This window comes from Leptinotarsa decemlineata, unplaced genomic scaffold (genome assembly GCF_025532065.1).
Source record: "Leptinotarsa decemlineata unplaced genomic scaffold, Ldec_3_MD MMD2_tig00000008_RagTag_RagTag, whole genome shotgun sequence".
NCBI lineage: Eukaryota > Metazoa > Arthropoda > Insecta > Coleoptera > Chrysomelidae > Leptinotarsa > Leptinotarsa decemlineata.
Window position 1 is genome coordinate 9,327,282 of NW_027412537.1, and position 16,930 is coordinate 9,344,211.

At 34.8% G+C, this 16,930-nt stretch overlaps 1 protein-coding gene across 5 annotated transcripts in view; it reads left to right on the plus strand.

The window, feature by feature from the left end:
• The window catches only part of LOC111504143 (breast cancer anti-estrogen resistance protein 3 homolog), a 141,772-nt gene that overhangs the window by 85,939 nt on the left and 38,903 nt on the right, over nt 1-16,930 (plus strand). The window contains exon 1 of one of the 5 annotated variants that reach the window (XM_023158638.2): nt 15,033-15,206. The exons of the other annotated variants lie outside the window; for them this stretch is intronic. Coding sequence (XP_023014406.2) covers nt 15,055-15,206 — 152 coding nt within the window. The 5' untranslated portion in view covers nt 15,033-15,054. Of the gene's footprint in view, nt 1-15,032; nt 15,207-16,930 lie in introns of those variants that run through there. 5 annotated transcript variants of the gene reach the window in all.

Consider the following 16,930-nt stretch of genomic DNA (forward strand, 5'->3'; position numbering starts at 1 on the left):
TGTATTTTTTTACCACCCTGTATTGAAGTAACGGAGATTAGGCTGACGTGTGGGAAGTGTTTAAGTATCACCTAACTCCAAACCAAATTTCGATATCATAGTACTTCTTAACTAAAAGATATCGGCATTTTTAGAAGTCATGATTTTCGAAGAAAAAAATTGAAATTAATTTTTATTTCGAAAACGGTAACAGATAGGTATAGGGAAATATCAAGAAAAGTTGTCGGACAATTGTTGGAGATTCCAAAAATAATATTATATACAGAGTGTTCCATTTGAAAAATCAAAGTTGCTACTGCTTTCTAATAGAAGCGGCAACACCGCATTGTCGAAAATATTTTAGTTGGCTAGAGAATGTCCGAATATGCCCTCCATTAAATTTTCAAAGTGATCCGTTGTCTGGTTCACCAGAAACGTCTAATGTGCCATCCACCGTGAATCAGCCTGTATATATTCAGATGACAATGGCAGAAAAATGCCAAGTGGTTTTTCGATAATTGCATAGTGCTGATCACTTATTTCTCAATGTGGAAAAAACAGAATCTATGAGGTTCCACATTTATCCAAGACGCTGTGAGGATACTGTGTTCGGATCTGACGATACGAAATATGTTTCTACCTTTTCGGAAAGAGGGGTTTTGACTTTTTTCTTCTCCATAGAAGACTTCAATAATTTCTCAGTATGAGCAGTACCGGATTCACGTACAAGTTATAGCTCAGGACCCCCATTTTTTTGGAGGCTCGCGACCCTACCTATCCCCTGCTTGTGTGTGAAATATATTTCTACCTTTTCGGAAAGAGAAGTTTCTACTTTTACATAGATGACTTCAATGATTTCTCAGTACGAGTAGTGTGGATTCACGTACAAGTTATAGCTTAGGACCCCCATTTTCTTAAAGGCTCCCGACTCTACCTATCCCCTGCTTCTGGAGAGCCACCTGCCCTCTATCGATTCATTCTTGGCCCTGGAGTTTTCAGCCCAGGTGTTACGTTTATACCTTTTGGGACAAATTGGTTTTGGATTTCTACTTCTCCATAGATGACTTCGATTATTTCTCAGTAGGAACAGTATAGGATTTAAATACAAGTTATAGCTTGGAACCTCCATTTCTCGCGAGTAAAATACTATGATTTTTTATGATAATTGAAAATAATTGAAAGTCAACAATGAAATAATGAATTTGCTCATCTGTGATTAGTCCCAGGGTAGTGAGTAATGAATCTGGTCAATTGTGATTAGTTTGACGAGACGGGGCGAGTAATAGATAACTTCGCCTATTTACTCAACAAAGAACGGTAAAAATGATATTTTTTCATCAATTATAGAAAAAGTTAGTTCACTCCACATGGCAGAAATCATGTATATCTCTTAGAATCAACCAACCCTAAGAAAAATCGAATAAATCTTCGACCGGCTTATACGAACAATCTTATGATGTGAGGAGAACTTGAATCATGGTGAATTATATGATTTTCGTAAAGAATATCATTGAAATCAAGTTGGCTACCGGTCGTAAACGTTTCAAAATGAATCTCTAATAACTAGGAGGATATTGAAATTTATACTGTCGATTTTCTTAATTATATGCTTAATTGACTCCGCGGAAATTTACAACCACCAGTCAGGCAAGGCTGTCTCGGTTCATTCGCGTTTAATTGCAAACTACGAACGGAAGTTGATTTATTGGGTGATCGGTAGCTGGTTCACATTTTTTTTTATTTTGATTTGCGCATGCTCATTATTGATAATCCATCTTATTTCTTCAATGGAACAGTGCGAGTCGCCACAATTTTCAGATGGCATTCTTAAGCTCCAAGAGCTCAAAAAAAATCGAGGTTTACGGTCTAGTTCATGCATCAAAATCCTTCTATTGCTATTGTGAAAACGCTGAAAGATTAACAGTCGGTAAAATTGATAAAACATTATTCATTCATGAACGTTTTCTGTTTATAAATTCAGTCCCAGGTTGATGATTGTACTCAGATAATTAATGATCTCAGGGAAAAGGGTAGAAAGCAAAAATTGGACACTCCATTATCATCCTCCAATTTCAATAACTATTTTTGCATGATAGGAGAAAAATTAACTGAAAATATTCACATTCCGTATGATCCACTTGATAATTTAATTGATATTAATATAGCAGATAATTTTATTCTATATGACACAAACCTTTTAGAATTGAAAGGAGTATTTAGGGAGATGAAAAATAAACACACTTCAGGAATTGACGACATCTCCTTGAATATTTTCGAGAATCTACCAGACAATGCTTTATCAGTACTAGTTGACATAATAAATATCTCATATAAAGAAGGAGTTTTTCCAAATTTTCTCAAAACGTCTATTGTTATTCCTCTCCATAAAGGTGGAAATATTGGTATCTCTTCTAACTTCCGACCTATCTCTTTAATAACAACACTTGCAAAGATTATAGAAAAACTAGTCAAGAGAAGACTAGTTGATTTTCTCGAGAGAAACCAGATATTGAACAAATGTCAGTTTGGATTCCAGAGTAGAAAAAACACTCATGATGCCATTTTTTAATTATTGTACACTCTATATAACAAATTAAATGATGGAGAGGTTGCAGTGTTAGTCATGAGACACTGCTTCGGAAATTACAACAGTATGGTATAAGAGGTGTAAGTCTCAATTGGTTTGAATCTTATTTATCTGAGCGTAATCAAATTGTTAAAACGACTAATTATTCTGAGGAAGGAAAAATAAACTGTGGAGTTCCACAAGGCTCAGTCCTAGGTCCACTATTTTTTTATATAAATGATCTGACATCTATTGATATTAAAGGAGAGTTCACACTATTCGCTGACGACACTACAATTCTATGGCATGATCAAAATCCCTCTGAACTTGAAACAGTAATAAATCATGATATTAGCAATATAAAAAGATGGTGTGACGCAAATCTTCTCAGTTTTAATATCTCTAAAACGAACGTACTTTGCTTCAAATGTTCCATCAGCAATTTACAAATTGACAACATCTTTGTTGAGAATAAACCATCAACCAAATTTCTGGGACTATCCATTGACAATGATTTGAAATTTGAAGACCATATTAAGAGTCTCAAATCAAAGTTATCCTCAGGGTCTTATGCTGTGAGACTGACATCTTATGAGTTGGGATTTGCTGCTGCCAAAGTAACATATCACTCTCTCATAGAATCTCATCTACAATATGGAATTCCTTTCTGGGGTGCTTGTACTGTACGTTTTCTATGTAAAGCAAAACCACGAGATTCTTGCAGACCACTGTTTAAGGAAAAGAAAATTCTCACTGTAATATCTATTTTTATTATTGAAACTATATGTCTCATAGCAAAACATCAATATCGATTTTCAATTAACACAAACGCCACTCGACAAATAAACGACTTTAATTTGCCCATTCCAAAATATTCCCTCAATAAAGACTCTTTCATTTATAATGGGTTGAAAATGTTCAATCACCTACCATCAAATCTGAAATTTGCATGCAATAACGTAAACTTTGGGGAAGTTTTGAAGGATTTTTTTGTGAGAGAGCCTATTATAATTTATCAGAGTACTATCAAGATACTTTTTGATTCGACTTGTGGCTGACTCGTTTTATGTAATTAATATTGAAAACTTTCCAAATAAACTCTTATTGGCTATATTCGTGCAAGTGATGTATTGTGCTATGTAAATACTAATTGTTTTTGTTATTTTTTTGTTCTTTGTACATATGTTCAATAACTACCTGAAATTTTATTCAACAACTACCTGCCAATGTATATTATTTTTTCTACACCCGTACTCTAACAATACACTTATATGACCATAATCCGTTTCATAATGATATCCATTATGATACAGATTTTTCATAACGATACAGATTATCAACCAATAGAAACCCATAATTTCTCAATCAAGAATCCTGTTCCTTTGTTTGTCCTAGATTCTAACCTAAGTAACTAATTGCTTTATTTGTCAAAATCAGTTTTCATATTACCTACCTATATTATCAAAATGTCTGAAAACAGCGATATAGAAGGAATACCATCGACTCCAATATTTTTAAAAGATCAGATTAATTACAGTTGTTATATTCAATATAAATATAATTAGAATCTTTATAGTTTTCATATATCCATGATAATACCATTAAGTTTTTGTTTTTTTTAAAAAATATGAGTTAATTACTGTAAATGTGTTCAATACAAATATAATATTTATAGTTTTTCATTATTTATCGGGTTTAGAAAAAATAGCGTATGCAACTCTCATGTAATGGTTATTAATACACTCGCATATACCATACAAAACTCGCCTTCGGCTCGTTTCGTATCACGGTTAATGCTCGTGTCTTAATAACCATCATTACATGATCATTACATTACATCATTACATGATATACTATTATAGTGTATAGTTTTCGAGAACATTACTCGAATAATTATAACTTGACAAGTAGCGATAGCTAATATGTGTGAATTTGTTTTTCGAATTATTTTAACAAAGCTTTGTCAATAAAATGTTAATCTTCAGACAATAAAGCATATTTTGACTTTGAGTCTCCAGTCGTGTTTGAATTTTTGACAATAGCCGATTATTACGGGGTATAGTATTATTACGGGGTATAGTATTATTACGGGGTATAGTCGAAGTAATCTTTATTGTGAATACTTAAAGCTATCAGCGCCCTCAAAGGCCAAAAAAACCAATACAAAGAGATGAAACCGGGGAACCAGCTAGTCCACGTGGACTGAAGAATTGGCTGTTCGTATTGGATGATTTTTAGTAACCGAGTTTCATGATTGGCTGAGAATTTTGAAGTCATGTTACGGTGACGAATAGAATGCGAGCTATCGTAATGTCAATGTTCAGTTCAATAACTGATCGCGATTTGAGTGTTGAAATTCGATATTGGTGCAGTTATAATTACTTAAAATTTTTGTTATCTATTTGAAATGTGGCGTCCTTGGACAAGTACTAATAGTAATAACGAGTGTGATAACAACGCAGACTTTTTTCTGTGTAGTGATTCCAATAGCGATGGTGAACAATGCGAAAAAGAGATGCCATTGAATAAGATTCGGATGCATTTGAATATTGAAATACAGAGAGTATGCTTCAATGTATATAAGATTCTACATCTCAAGTTTGGTTCTTTGAAATTATGTGGAAAAAACTTGAGGACTGCAATGTTGACTATCATAAGAATATTGAGGAATGGTTTGAAAACACATTGATTCCAAATTTGGATGCGAATAGTGTAATAGTTCTTGACAACGCTTACTATCATTCGCCACAGCTCATCAAAGTACCGAATAGAAATGTAAGAAAAAATAAACTACAAAGTTTTTTAAAGTGTATGCCCTTGAGAGTATTGCTGAAAAGTATAGACACACCATACTGAGACTTCCCCTCTATTTTTGTGCTTCCAATCCCACCAAGTTGATTTGGGAAAAATTGAAAAAAAGCATCAGGCGTAAAAATAATTTTCCAAAATTTGATAGGAAGGTACTTGAAAAAGAAAGTTTTTGGCTTTCTACTACTCCATCTTGATACAAAAAAATGTGGGAATCTTCCAAAGAAAGGAAGCAAGTAATCAATTTGGAAATAAGTAACTGTATACATGGATGTGTAGATCATGCAAAGAAACAACTTTTAGACTTATTACCATTCATTTAAAGTAGAACTCCTGTGAATGATATCTGAATTTCATTCCATAATGAATGTTTGGAATACAAACTGAGTAGAGAAAAGTATCTTCTGTATAATTCAGTGTTCATGTAAAAATATTTGTTTCAAAAGAATTTTTTTTCTTTCGTGTAATTCAATGTTTATATGAAAGGAAAGTAGCTTTTAGGACGGTTTTCTTCCAGTTTGTGTCTGAAAGTTTCTTCTTAGCATGATCTACCCATCCATGTCTAGAATTACTTATTTTCAAATTAATTACTTCCTTTCTGTCTTTGGAAGATTCCCACAATTTTTTGTATCAAGATGGAGTAGTAGAAAGCCAAAAACTTTCTTTCCCAAAAATTAATCACTCCTAAAAATATAACCCCTTCAATTCAAGAAGGTACTTGAGTTTTGACAGTCTTACAAAATATATAGGGTGATCTAAACGGAGATTTACACTATGTATGTTGTGAGATTTTGTGTAGTTTTCGAGTTATGAATTTTTTTATGAAAATTTTTGGCAGGACCGGTTCAAATATTTCCTAATTCTTTTCTGAGATTAGTTTTTCTATAAATTTTTTGTTATATAATTCTTATAAAGTAACTAATTCCTAATTTTGAATATCGTCTATTTCACTTTCCTTTTCACATTTTGGTCACTGTTCATAGTTCTCATGCACCGCTTTTAAACATGAACTATAGTAATCATTGTATTAATTATCAATGTTGTTGTAATACTGAAACCCCCGTACAACGTTTCAATAGTATTTTTATAGATTTTGACAAAACTTCCACTTGATTTCACTACTGAAGACATTTCCAAATCTATCTCATTCTTGGCCCTCAAGTATATTCTAGAACAGGGGTCTCCAAACTACGGCCCGCGGGCCAAATCCGGCCCTCCAGTGTCATCAATCCGGCCCGCGACAGCCAATGATTTACTGTCATCAATCTGGCCCGCGACATCCAATGATTACCTAATTGTTGTTACTATTGCTGTGATAAGTTGAAGAAGAAAACACAGAATGATAATTACTCGGTTTTATTTATTTGCAAGGTAAAACTTAACGACAGAAATGATGACAAAGAAAACTTAACTGAAGTATCTAAGTTTAAGCATATTAATAACTAACAAATAATTGAAATGAATCACAGTAAAACAAAAACACTAATGAGATTTATGTAATTGTGATTTTCCACCGACAATACTTTGTAGTTGTGGATCTATTTCACTTGTACCAATTATTATCAAAAGAGATTTAAGATGATCATCGGTTAATTGAGATATGTAAATATTCTTTGTGTACTTCATCTTGGAAAACGTTTTCTCACACAAGTAAGTAGTACCAAAAACGGAAAACAACCCACGAGCAAATTTATGCAAATTATCAAATTGTTCCAGTGAAAGACTCTTATAAAATTTCAACAAAGATGAATTTTGATATTTGTTCTTAAGCATATCACTGCACCGTAAATCAATAATTTCCATTTGGACTTCCGGAGTCAGGATTTTAATGTCAGAATCAAAAGGATTTTGAAAAAGCTTAATTTCATTCGCAATGACATCAAAATCTGAAAAACGAGTATCAAAATGTTTCAAAATATGTGAAACATTTTTTACGTAATTGTGATTGAAATAGTATTATTTTCTGCCTGAAGGATTTGATATTGGTGTATAAATCAGGGAGAAGCTGATTTTCTCCTTGCAATCTCAAATTCAGTTCGTTCATATGATTTGTCAAATCGACATAGAAGGCTAACTTCCACATCCATTCACTATTTTCTAAATCGGCAAAAGGGCGCTGCTTCTCATTTAAAAAAAATTCGATCTCTGCTCGATGTTCAAAAAAACGCTTAAAGACTTTTCCGCAACTAAGCCAGTGTACGGCAGTATGATATGGTAAATGATTTTCTCCAATCTGTTGAATAAACTCGCGGAATTGTCGGAGATTCAGCCCAGTGGATCTGATGAAGTTAACAACTGGTATGACTGGTTTTAGAACTTCAGACATATCCAAACATTTTCCGCACAAGGACTGTTGATGAATGATACAATGTAAGACTAATGGTTTAGAACCACCATCATTTTCTACAGCCTTTGACAAAAGTGCAACCACTCCTTTATTTTTACCATACATATTTTTGCCTCCATCAGTTGTTATAGATTTCAAATTTCTCCATCGAAGGTTCTTTTTATTAATGGCATTTTCAACTCCCTTAAAAATATCTGCCCCAGTTGTCGTGCCGTGAATACTATCAATATCAAGAAGTTCTTCATACACTTCATGGCTTTTATCTACTCCGCGAATAAAAATCAACACCTGAGCAGTATCTGACACATCTGACTCATCCAATGCTAGAGAAAACCACTCATGATATCCATTTTTGTCAGACAGTTGAGATGATATATTTTCTGCGATGTCTTGCACCCTCCGAGCCACGATGTTTGCTGACAAACTGACACTTTTAAATAAATTTACCTTTTCGGGGCATATTTCTTCGGCTACTGCAATCAAGCATTCTTTTATCATTTCTCCATCGGTGAATGGTTTGCTACGTTTTCCGAGCCACACGAAAGCTGGCGCGAGTTGCAGACTCTTGTTCAGTATTCGCTTTGGTAAACAAAGACTGCTGCGATTTGAGTCCGCGTTTCAAAGCTTCAAATTTTTCCTTCCGCAAACTTCCTGTATACTTGGAGTAACTTTGAAGATGTTTCGATTCATAGTGTCGTTTAATGTTATAGTCTTTGAGAACAGCTATGGTTTCATTACAAATTAAACATAGCGCCTTATTACTGGACTCAATCACAAAATACTGAAAGTTCCATACTAACAAATCACACATAAAAACAATGAGTCAAATCAAAATACTTTTATTGGCGGGTGTTACTTTATTTCACAATAGATAGTTTCGCTTCCTTCGCCTTTCCTACGCAGACTAACTCGCAGTTGCGCCGCTAGCCTTTTTATATGCAGTTATTCCTGCCATCTCGAAGTGATCGGAATACACTAGCTAGAACCAGAACTTTCTCGAACCAACGCGGTAATTCCAAATATTTAATTACGCCTAATGCCACCTAGCGGGTAGCTGAACAAGATAGTACATAGTACCACAACTCGCCACTAGATGTCGTTAAGTGTCACAATACACAATAATAATTGAAATGCAAAAAAGCGTAAGTTTGCTTAGGTCACGCACTTTGCGACTATCCTAGTTTAGAAATATAGTTAAGGGCAGAAATTGGCCCTCAGAACAAACTGAAAAAATTATTATGGCCCGAAGGCTTCAAAGTTTGGAGACCCCTGTTCTAGAAAGAAATAATTGAATACATAACCCTCAACTTCCCAGTTATCTGATTTCTTTCAGAAAAGATCATCTTCAGAAAGATAAGAAATTATTCAGCTCCATGAAAGGAACAACTCTGAAATTGTCCCTTGTCAAAGCACAGAACGCTTAATATTGTGTTTGACCTTTTGAGATAAATGATGTATTGAGATGAATTTGTTTTCATTATACTAAATGCCATTCATCTGAGAATACATAGGAAAAATATGACAATAGTTTGTCTAGGTTCATCGATGGTTTTCAAAAGTTGATGAGCTGTCGGAGATAATCGACAATCTGGAACCAATTATTGAATTTTCACAGGTAACTTGTAAAAACTGTTTTCAGTTTCTAAAGTTCAATAGTGATGATAATATAGATCGAATGTCCCAAAATCCCACCTATCACCTTCAATGGAAAAGAACAAAAAAATTTCATCTCTTTTCCGTACTTGGCATTTCTGCGAGACAAGATTTATTGAGATTAAGCCTTCATGTTAACTATCGACCGAATCATAATAAAAAAAAGTGCTGGCTCACGACTCGCTTGCATCGGAACAACATTAACCGCACACTCAGACAAATAAAACGTGACGGAATGAGCTACCCGCGTAAAAGTTGAAGTCATGCCAATATTCCAAGAAAAAAAATTATATAAATAGTGAGAGTCACAGAATGTGCATTAACCGCACTTTCAACAATGGGCCATTATCATACGGTTAGCTTAAGCAATTTATTTGCAGTTTAATTACTATACCTCTCATTGAAAAGTTCGTAGGCTAACAAACAGATGGCGCTACTTGTATTGAACCCATATGATTGGAGTTGATCCTAACCTTCAAATGGTACGTGTACAAAGTTCACAGCTGTCGGACTTTTGGTTTGTGGGATAGAACATTTTGAGTGAAGTAACTTTTGTTAGTTTATAGGCTGCTTGATAAACATTATTACCCATCAAAGAGGTTGATACCGACAATAACATAAAAAAAGTCCAGTGAAGTCAGTTGAGATAGCTGAGGCTCTAAAGATATCAATGGAATGTGTTGGATATAGTTGATAGTGGTCAAATTGACAAATCTATTTAATAACTGTATTAGTGCAGGTGTTTTTCCAGAAATTTTCAAACATAGTAAAGTTATCCCAATACACAAAACTGGTGATTTTGATCTTCCAGAGAATTTCAGACCTATTTCTCTCATTCCTTTTTTAGGAAAAATATTCGAGATAATTTTGAAAATTCATTCATCCATGTACTTTGAGAAATTCAAATTGCTTCATGAAAATCAGTTTGGATTTCGGAAGAACACCTCCACCATAAAAGCCGTAGCCAAAGCAGTTGAAAACATAGTAGAAAGATTTGAAGACGGTAGGAAATCTGCACCGACTCTGTTTGACTTACCAAAAGTATTTGATTGCGTAAATCATTATTTGCTATTAGAAAAATTAAATCTATACGGCGTAAGAGGTATAGCCCTAGCTCTTTTTGGCTCGTATCTCAAAGATAGAAGACAGTCAGTGTGCTTCAATGGTATCACGTCAGAAACAGTAGCAATGAAATATGGGATACCGCAAGGCTCTGTTCTGGGGACCCTCCTATTTATCATTTACGTAAATTACTTATTTTATCATTTAGTCGATTCAACCTGTATCATGTTCGCAGATGACACCACTATCTTTCATCAAAATATAAACCAGAAAATAATAAATGAAGCTACTGAAAAAAATGCCGAATGTTGGTTTGCAGCAAACAACTTGAAACTCAACGCTAGGAAAACAAATCATATGATATTTTCTTCACAGGCAACAAGTACCAATGAACATACAAAACTTTTAGGAATTTTTCTAGATCCCTCTCTGAATTGGAAGTTTCAAATCGAGAGGCTCTGCTCTAAACTTTCAAGCTCCATTTTTATTCTGAGACAACTGGAAAATATAATAAGTTCTGACACACCAATGAATATTTACTATGCTTTTTTTCATTATCATATTTCCTATGGGGTAATTTTATGGGATAATGCATCCGACTCTGTCAAAGTATTTAGGCTTCAAAAAAAGCCATCCGAATTATTGCTAATGTTGCCTTCAAAGACCATTATAAACCTTTATTCCAGAAATTCAAAGTCATGACACTACCTGCTCTTTATATTTTCCACCAAATACTAGAAATCCATAGTAGAAAAAATAAACAAATCATAAATTCAAACTCATGAATATAACACTCGTGGTGCTGGGCATCTCAGACCACAGCACCACGATAAATTACTATCCAGTTGGAAGATTCTAGATATGATTTGATTAAAAAAAAAAAGTTAAAAGATTTCTTTCAGAAAATGGGTTCTATTCAATTCGTGAGTATATGGACACACCTGTCAGCGATACGCGTAGTTGAAGTAATACCTGAAATAGTAGGAGTACTAGTTATGTGTATATGTATATATTCTTTTTGGACCTGCTACAAAATATACATTGTATTTACGTAGTTAATAAAGTGATCAATTTATCTATCTATCGTGCATAAATATTCGTATATGGGAAAGCTCTGTTCGAAGTGGATGCCGCGCAAGCTTACAATCGACCAAAAACAACAACGAATTGATGATTTTGTGTTCGGAGCTGTTCCACCATTTCACACCAGAATCAAAACTATCGTCATCTGAGTGGATTGCACGTGGTGAACCGTCTCCAAAGCGTGCGAAGACGCAACGGTCGGCTGGCAAGATTATGGTATCAGGCGACTATTACATATCGTTATTGGAGCGTTCAAAGGAGGATATCGTGAAAAACCTGTTCCATTTGGAGAAAAATGAAGTGCTGGTTCATCAAGACACTGCACCGTGTCATAAATCAATGAAAACGATGGCAAAATTGCATGGATTTGTTTAAAATTGCTTCCGCATGCACCGTATTCCCCAGATCTGTCCCCTAGCGAATTTTAGCGCCGATGAAGAGATAATCGTCAAAAATGAGGCTAAAGACAAATCGTACTATAAAAATGATATTGAAAAATTGTATGACCGCTAAAATACTCGTGTCGCCATCGAAAGCAATTATATTTATTTATTTATTTATTTATTTATTTATTTGTAATACAATACTCTACAGGACATAGCCCAATTACAGAGCAGGAAATAACAGAGTATAATAAATACATCACAAGCAAGTGACTGTAAAGTCTACAAACAATACAAACAAGCGACTATAAAGACTACACATTTTATATTTATTATAGGTGACAAAACAATTATTTTAGGAAGTGGGATTTTATATTTGACAATTTGCAACTAAATATATCTGACTTATCGCTAACAGAATTTATCACTTTACACATAGTATGGATCGGAGAATTCTCCAGAACATTTGTGCTAGATGTTTTTATATAGAAAGTACTCGGGTGTCTGGAACACATTCTAGGAATGCAAATATTAAACTTTTCCAGTAATGTTGGGCAGTCAACTATGCTTTTGATAATTTTATAGGTTAGTGCAACACTTTAATATTCACGCCTTTTTTTCGAGACTGCAAAAGTTTGCTTTTGTAGCAATTCAGAGTGGGTTGTTCCTATTGGGGGATAAATGCCATCGGTTTTTAGGCTTAGCAGTTTTAAAAATCTTCGTTGAATTGCTTCTATTCTATCAATGTGATATTGATAAAAAGGGGCTCCACACAACTGACGCGTATTCTAACTTCGATCTTATGAAAGCATAGAATAAAGTCTTTTAAGGTCGAAGTTTCTTTGAAATCACTACTGTTACGTGCAATTAATTCGTACAAACGACAGGAGGAGGTTACAACATTATCGATATGCCTATTAAATGGTAGTGCAGTGTCAAATGTGACGCCAAGATCAGTAAATGTTTCTGGTCTCACCAGGGAAAAGTTTTCTATTGAATAATCAAAGATCAAGATATTCGTTTTCAAACTGTAGGACATGACCTTACATTTATCCGGGTTCAGTGACAAGTTATTTCGGTAACACCATTCTAAAACCCGTCCTACGTTTGCTGAGAGGTTCACACAGTCATCTATGTTCTCAACGAGGCAGTATAGTTTTAGATCGTCGGCATATAAAAGGAAATACACATCTATAACATCTGCAATATCATTAATGAATATATTGAAGAGCAACGGTCCCAGATTTGAACCTTGTGGAAGACAGGAAGAAACACTATATTCGGTAGATTTGAAACCATTGAGCTAACATATTGTTTTCGATCCCGTAGATAGGACTGAAAGAGTGCGATTAAGTATGGAGATAATCCAAAGGCTACTAGTTTGTTCAGTAGAATGCCTAGGTTATATTGAACTAGCGACCACCCCGGCTCTGCACAGGTGCAATGCTTATACTAAATATACATAAAAGCTTGTCGCCCACTTGTCCGGCACAGCACAGCACAGCACGGCCCGTCCCTTCAAAATGTGGATAGGATTGAAACAATGAAAATGAATGGACAACCGCCCACTAGCCAAGTGAGCGCGTCGCCGGCTAGCGCGTGCCAGCATCAACTTGTCCATACGTGCCTGGGAAGTTTCTGTCTCTCTTTTGCTGTTCCATCAGTTGTTAAGGCAGGCTCTGGAATATCCAGAAGTTCTAAAAATTTGCTTGGAGTCATTCAGAAATACTGAAGAAAATTCTCCTCGTCTTCTTTCAGATCGTTGAAAAATGATGAAACTCTCCCAGATTTGCACTCTTTTGATCAATGGGATAGAGCCACAACATTTTTTGAGACTATATTCTACATTCAATAATGCGGCCACTATAATGACGACTTCTTCGTCAGAACAGCTAGTGATAGACATGATTCTGTCACCGCTGTCGACTGAAATTCCCTTGGTATGCCGGTTGTAGCTGAACAAGTGGACGATACTACTACCCGTCGCCATCAGGAAACGGGCAGCGCCGTGCTGTGCTGTGCCGGACAAGTAGGCGACAAGCTTAAACGCGTGCGATTGCTGCTAATCATAAAGAGCTATAGGGTGGAGCGCGGCTTTCGACGCGCTATTTTTACGCACGCGCCGCCGGCCCCAGGCCGGTACCGCCGCAACCGCTATTTCCCTGCATTTTAAATCTGTAATGTCTTCGGAAATATTCCTTTAAATCACAAGCTGTAAAGAGCCATATTGATCTATATTAAATGCATCATGTATTTAAGGTACCCAATAGGATAAGGATTAATGTTGTATAGCTTACAGTCGGTTCGTAAAAAAGTGAAGGATAAAAAAATGGTTATTGCAGTTTATCTCTGAGACAGAGATGCCGGATGATGACAGTACTACCAACTGTCGACAACAGCATATGCAGGAATAACTTCAGTGAAGAATCCTGCACTGATACCTGTGGGATATAATCGAACACCTTTCGTGGTGTTAGCCAGGGGAGTAGTTGTTTTCTGATAGGTATCGGTTCATTAACCTACAGTGTAGGAAGTTGAGACTGGCCTGAACGAATTGTTTTTTCAGATAATTTGTTCTAACTTTCATGCCTCTCACCTTACTAAAGTTGCTGAAACTATGATCATATGTTCGAGTGAACTGTATCAACATAAAAAAAAAACTAAAAATTTGCTAATCGAATGTAGATAGCCCGCGAAATTTTAACATTCACCTTATTTTTTTAACAGTCTAGTATGTAATAAGATGTAAGAACTGCGACAAAAATATATTGATCAGACTAAGCGAGCTATTAAAACTCGTTTCAAAGAACACACGACAAATATCCGTTTTCAGAAACCTGACACCAGGTTTTTGAATGGTTTGCACAAAGTCTGGTGTTTCGAAAGAGTACTTCTTTTGGAAATACTGATTGTACTAATGGAAATATAGTGAATCATTGGAATATTCTTTATTTAGCAGACATTGGAGTTTACGAGTTCTTTTGTTCCATTAACAACTATGAGTCAAGAAACGTTCGCGGCGATATCCGTTCTTTAGGTAGTTTAGACTACCGTCAAATCGGCAATCTTATCTAACTAACGGTTACTTGAATTTTGTTATCAATATGTATTGTTTGCTTATTTGTATATCTTCGTATGTTGCGAAATCTAATTCAGTTACAAACAGCCATGAAATGGTGTTACCAAATCGGTATAAACTGCAGTTGGCCATATCCTGGAACTGCATCTTCACTAATCAAGATTTCAACGTAATGCTCAGTACAGTTTTGAAGAGAAACTTCCAAAATCAGTGTTTCTGTGCACGCTGCGGAAATCCGACTGAAAGGTTAGAAACATCAATTCATTTTTATTTTGCTGCAATCGGCATTTTATCATTTAATTTTTATTGAAAAATTTAGCATCATCAGGCAGCTTTATTCATCTCTGAAGCTGTTTTAGTCATCACCTGATGACCTTTGTTATAGAAATGAATCGAGAGACATTGCTCTAATTCTGGGTTTTCATTAGATCCATTTTACTCCAGAGATTCGAATTCTACCTGTTAGTATATTGTGACTAGATCACCAAAACAGAAATTCGCCGCAATGGAATGCTTCTTCCCAACAGCGATAAAACTGTAGATGTAATAATTCTTGAATCATTCGTGACTCTCGGGACCTACTTACGCATCAATCTCACAATTTCAATCACTGTCCTAACCGAGTTGAATCAATATAATCATATTCAAATATGATTGTGACTAAACATAAAAACTTCGCAAAAATGCTACTACAGAAATTCACATGTTTAAGTTGAGGCACAAAATCTCTTCAACACTGATCTTGATTTGATCAATGGACTATCAAGTGAACATGATTTGAAAATTAATCCTAATAAAACAATGATGATGCACTTTGGATCGCAGAAGAATCGTAAATTTGCAGAAAACAATTTCCGTTTAGAACTAGGTTATACTATCTTGACTCCTGTCAATACAGCTAAAAACTTAGGGGTCATGCTTGACACTGATCTTAGATTTACTAGTCATGTTAAAAATTTAATGAAAAAAGTTTATATGTCATTGAAACTGTTATACTGTAATCGTTTTATTTTGAGCCAACCTCTAAAAAGAATGCTCTGTGATAGTTTGGTGCTAAGCCATTTCAACTACTGTGACTTCATATATTGGCCATACTTATATGATTCAGATAAAAAAGAATACAAAAAGTGCAAAATTCTTGTTGCCGCCTAATTTATGGACTTCGTAAGTATGATTCAATTTTTCTGAAGGCTTTAAAAACTCCCGCTGGCTCAATATGAAAAACCGTATGATTCATCATTTGGGTTGTTTTGTCCATAAATTGATCACCCTTCCCCATTCTCCTCTTTTAATACAAAAACTAATTCTCCGTGAAAATATTCACTCAAGAAACATCAGACATAAAAACAAATTAACTATGCCACAACATCGCACTGCACAGTTTCAGAGATCATTTCTTTTTGGTGCTGTAAAACTCTATAATTCATTGCCTGAGCAATTGAAGAGATTCAATATCAGGAAATTCAAATACAATTATAAAAATTATATCTATGATAGTCAGTAATGTCAACTTTTACTTTTTAGACAACAGATCAATTCAATTATTTATCAACTATCTTTAGAAGGTAATCACAAATTATTATTTTATTTACGGTTCTCATTTCGTGGTACCATCACTGTTAATTGCTTTTATTTTTGTATGTTTGCGTGCATTATGGAGTGGTGCTTGTTGGTTGAGTTAGAGTAGCTTTGAGCTAGACTTCGCCAAGGAGTACCAGAATCTCCTGTAAACTATTTTCATTTTCAAATATATCTTTGTATTGTTTTTTTTTTGTATTATCAATAAAGCCGATTTATTATTATTATTATTATTATATTATGATTATGAGAGTAACTTGACCCTAACTCTGAGACAACTCAAATTAGTGAAAACTCATTCATGTTATTTCTCTACTTTAGTAAAAGGAAAACATTTATTCGTACTGGGGAGAAACCAGAAAATGACTAGTCAAATTGAATAAAACGTTATT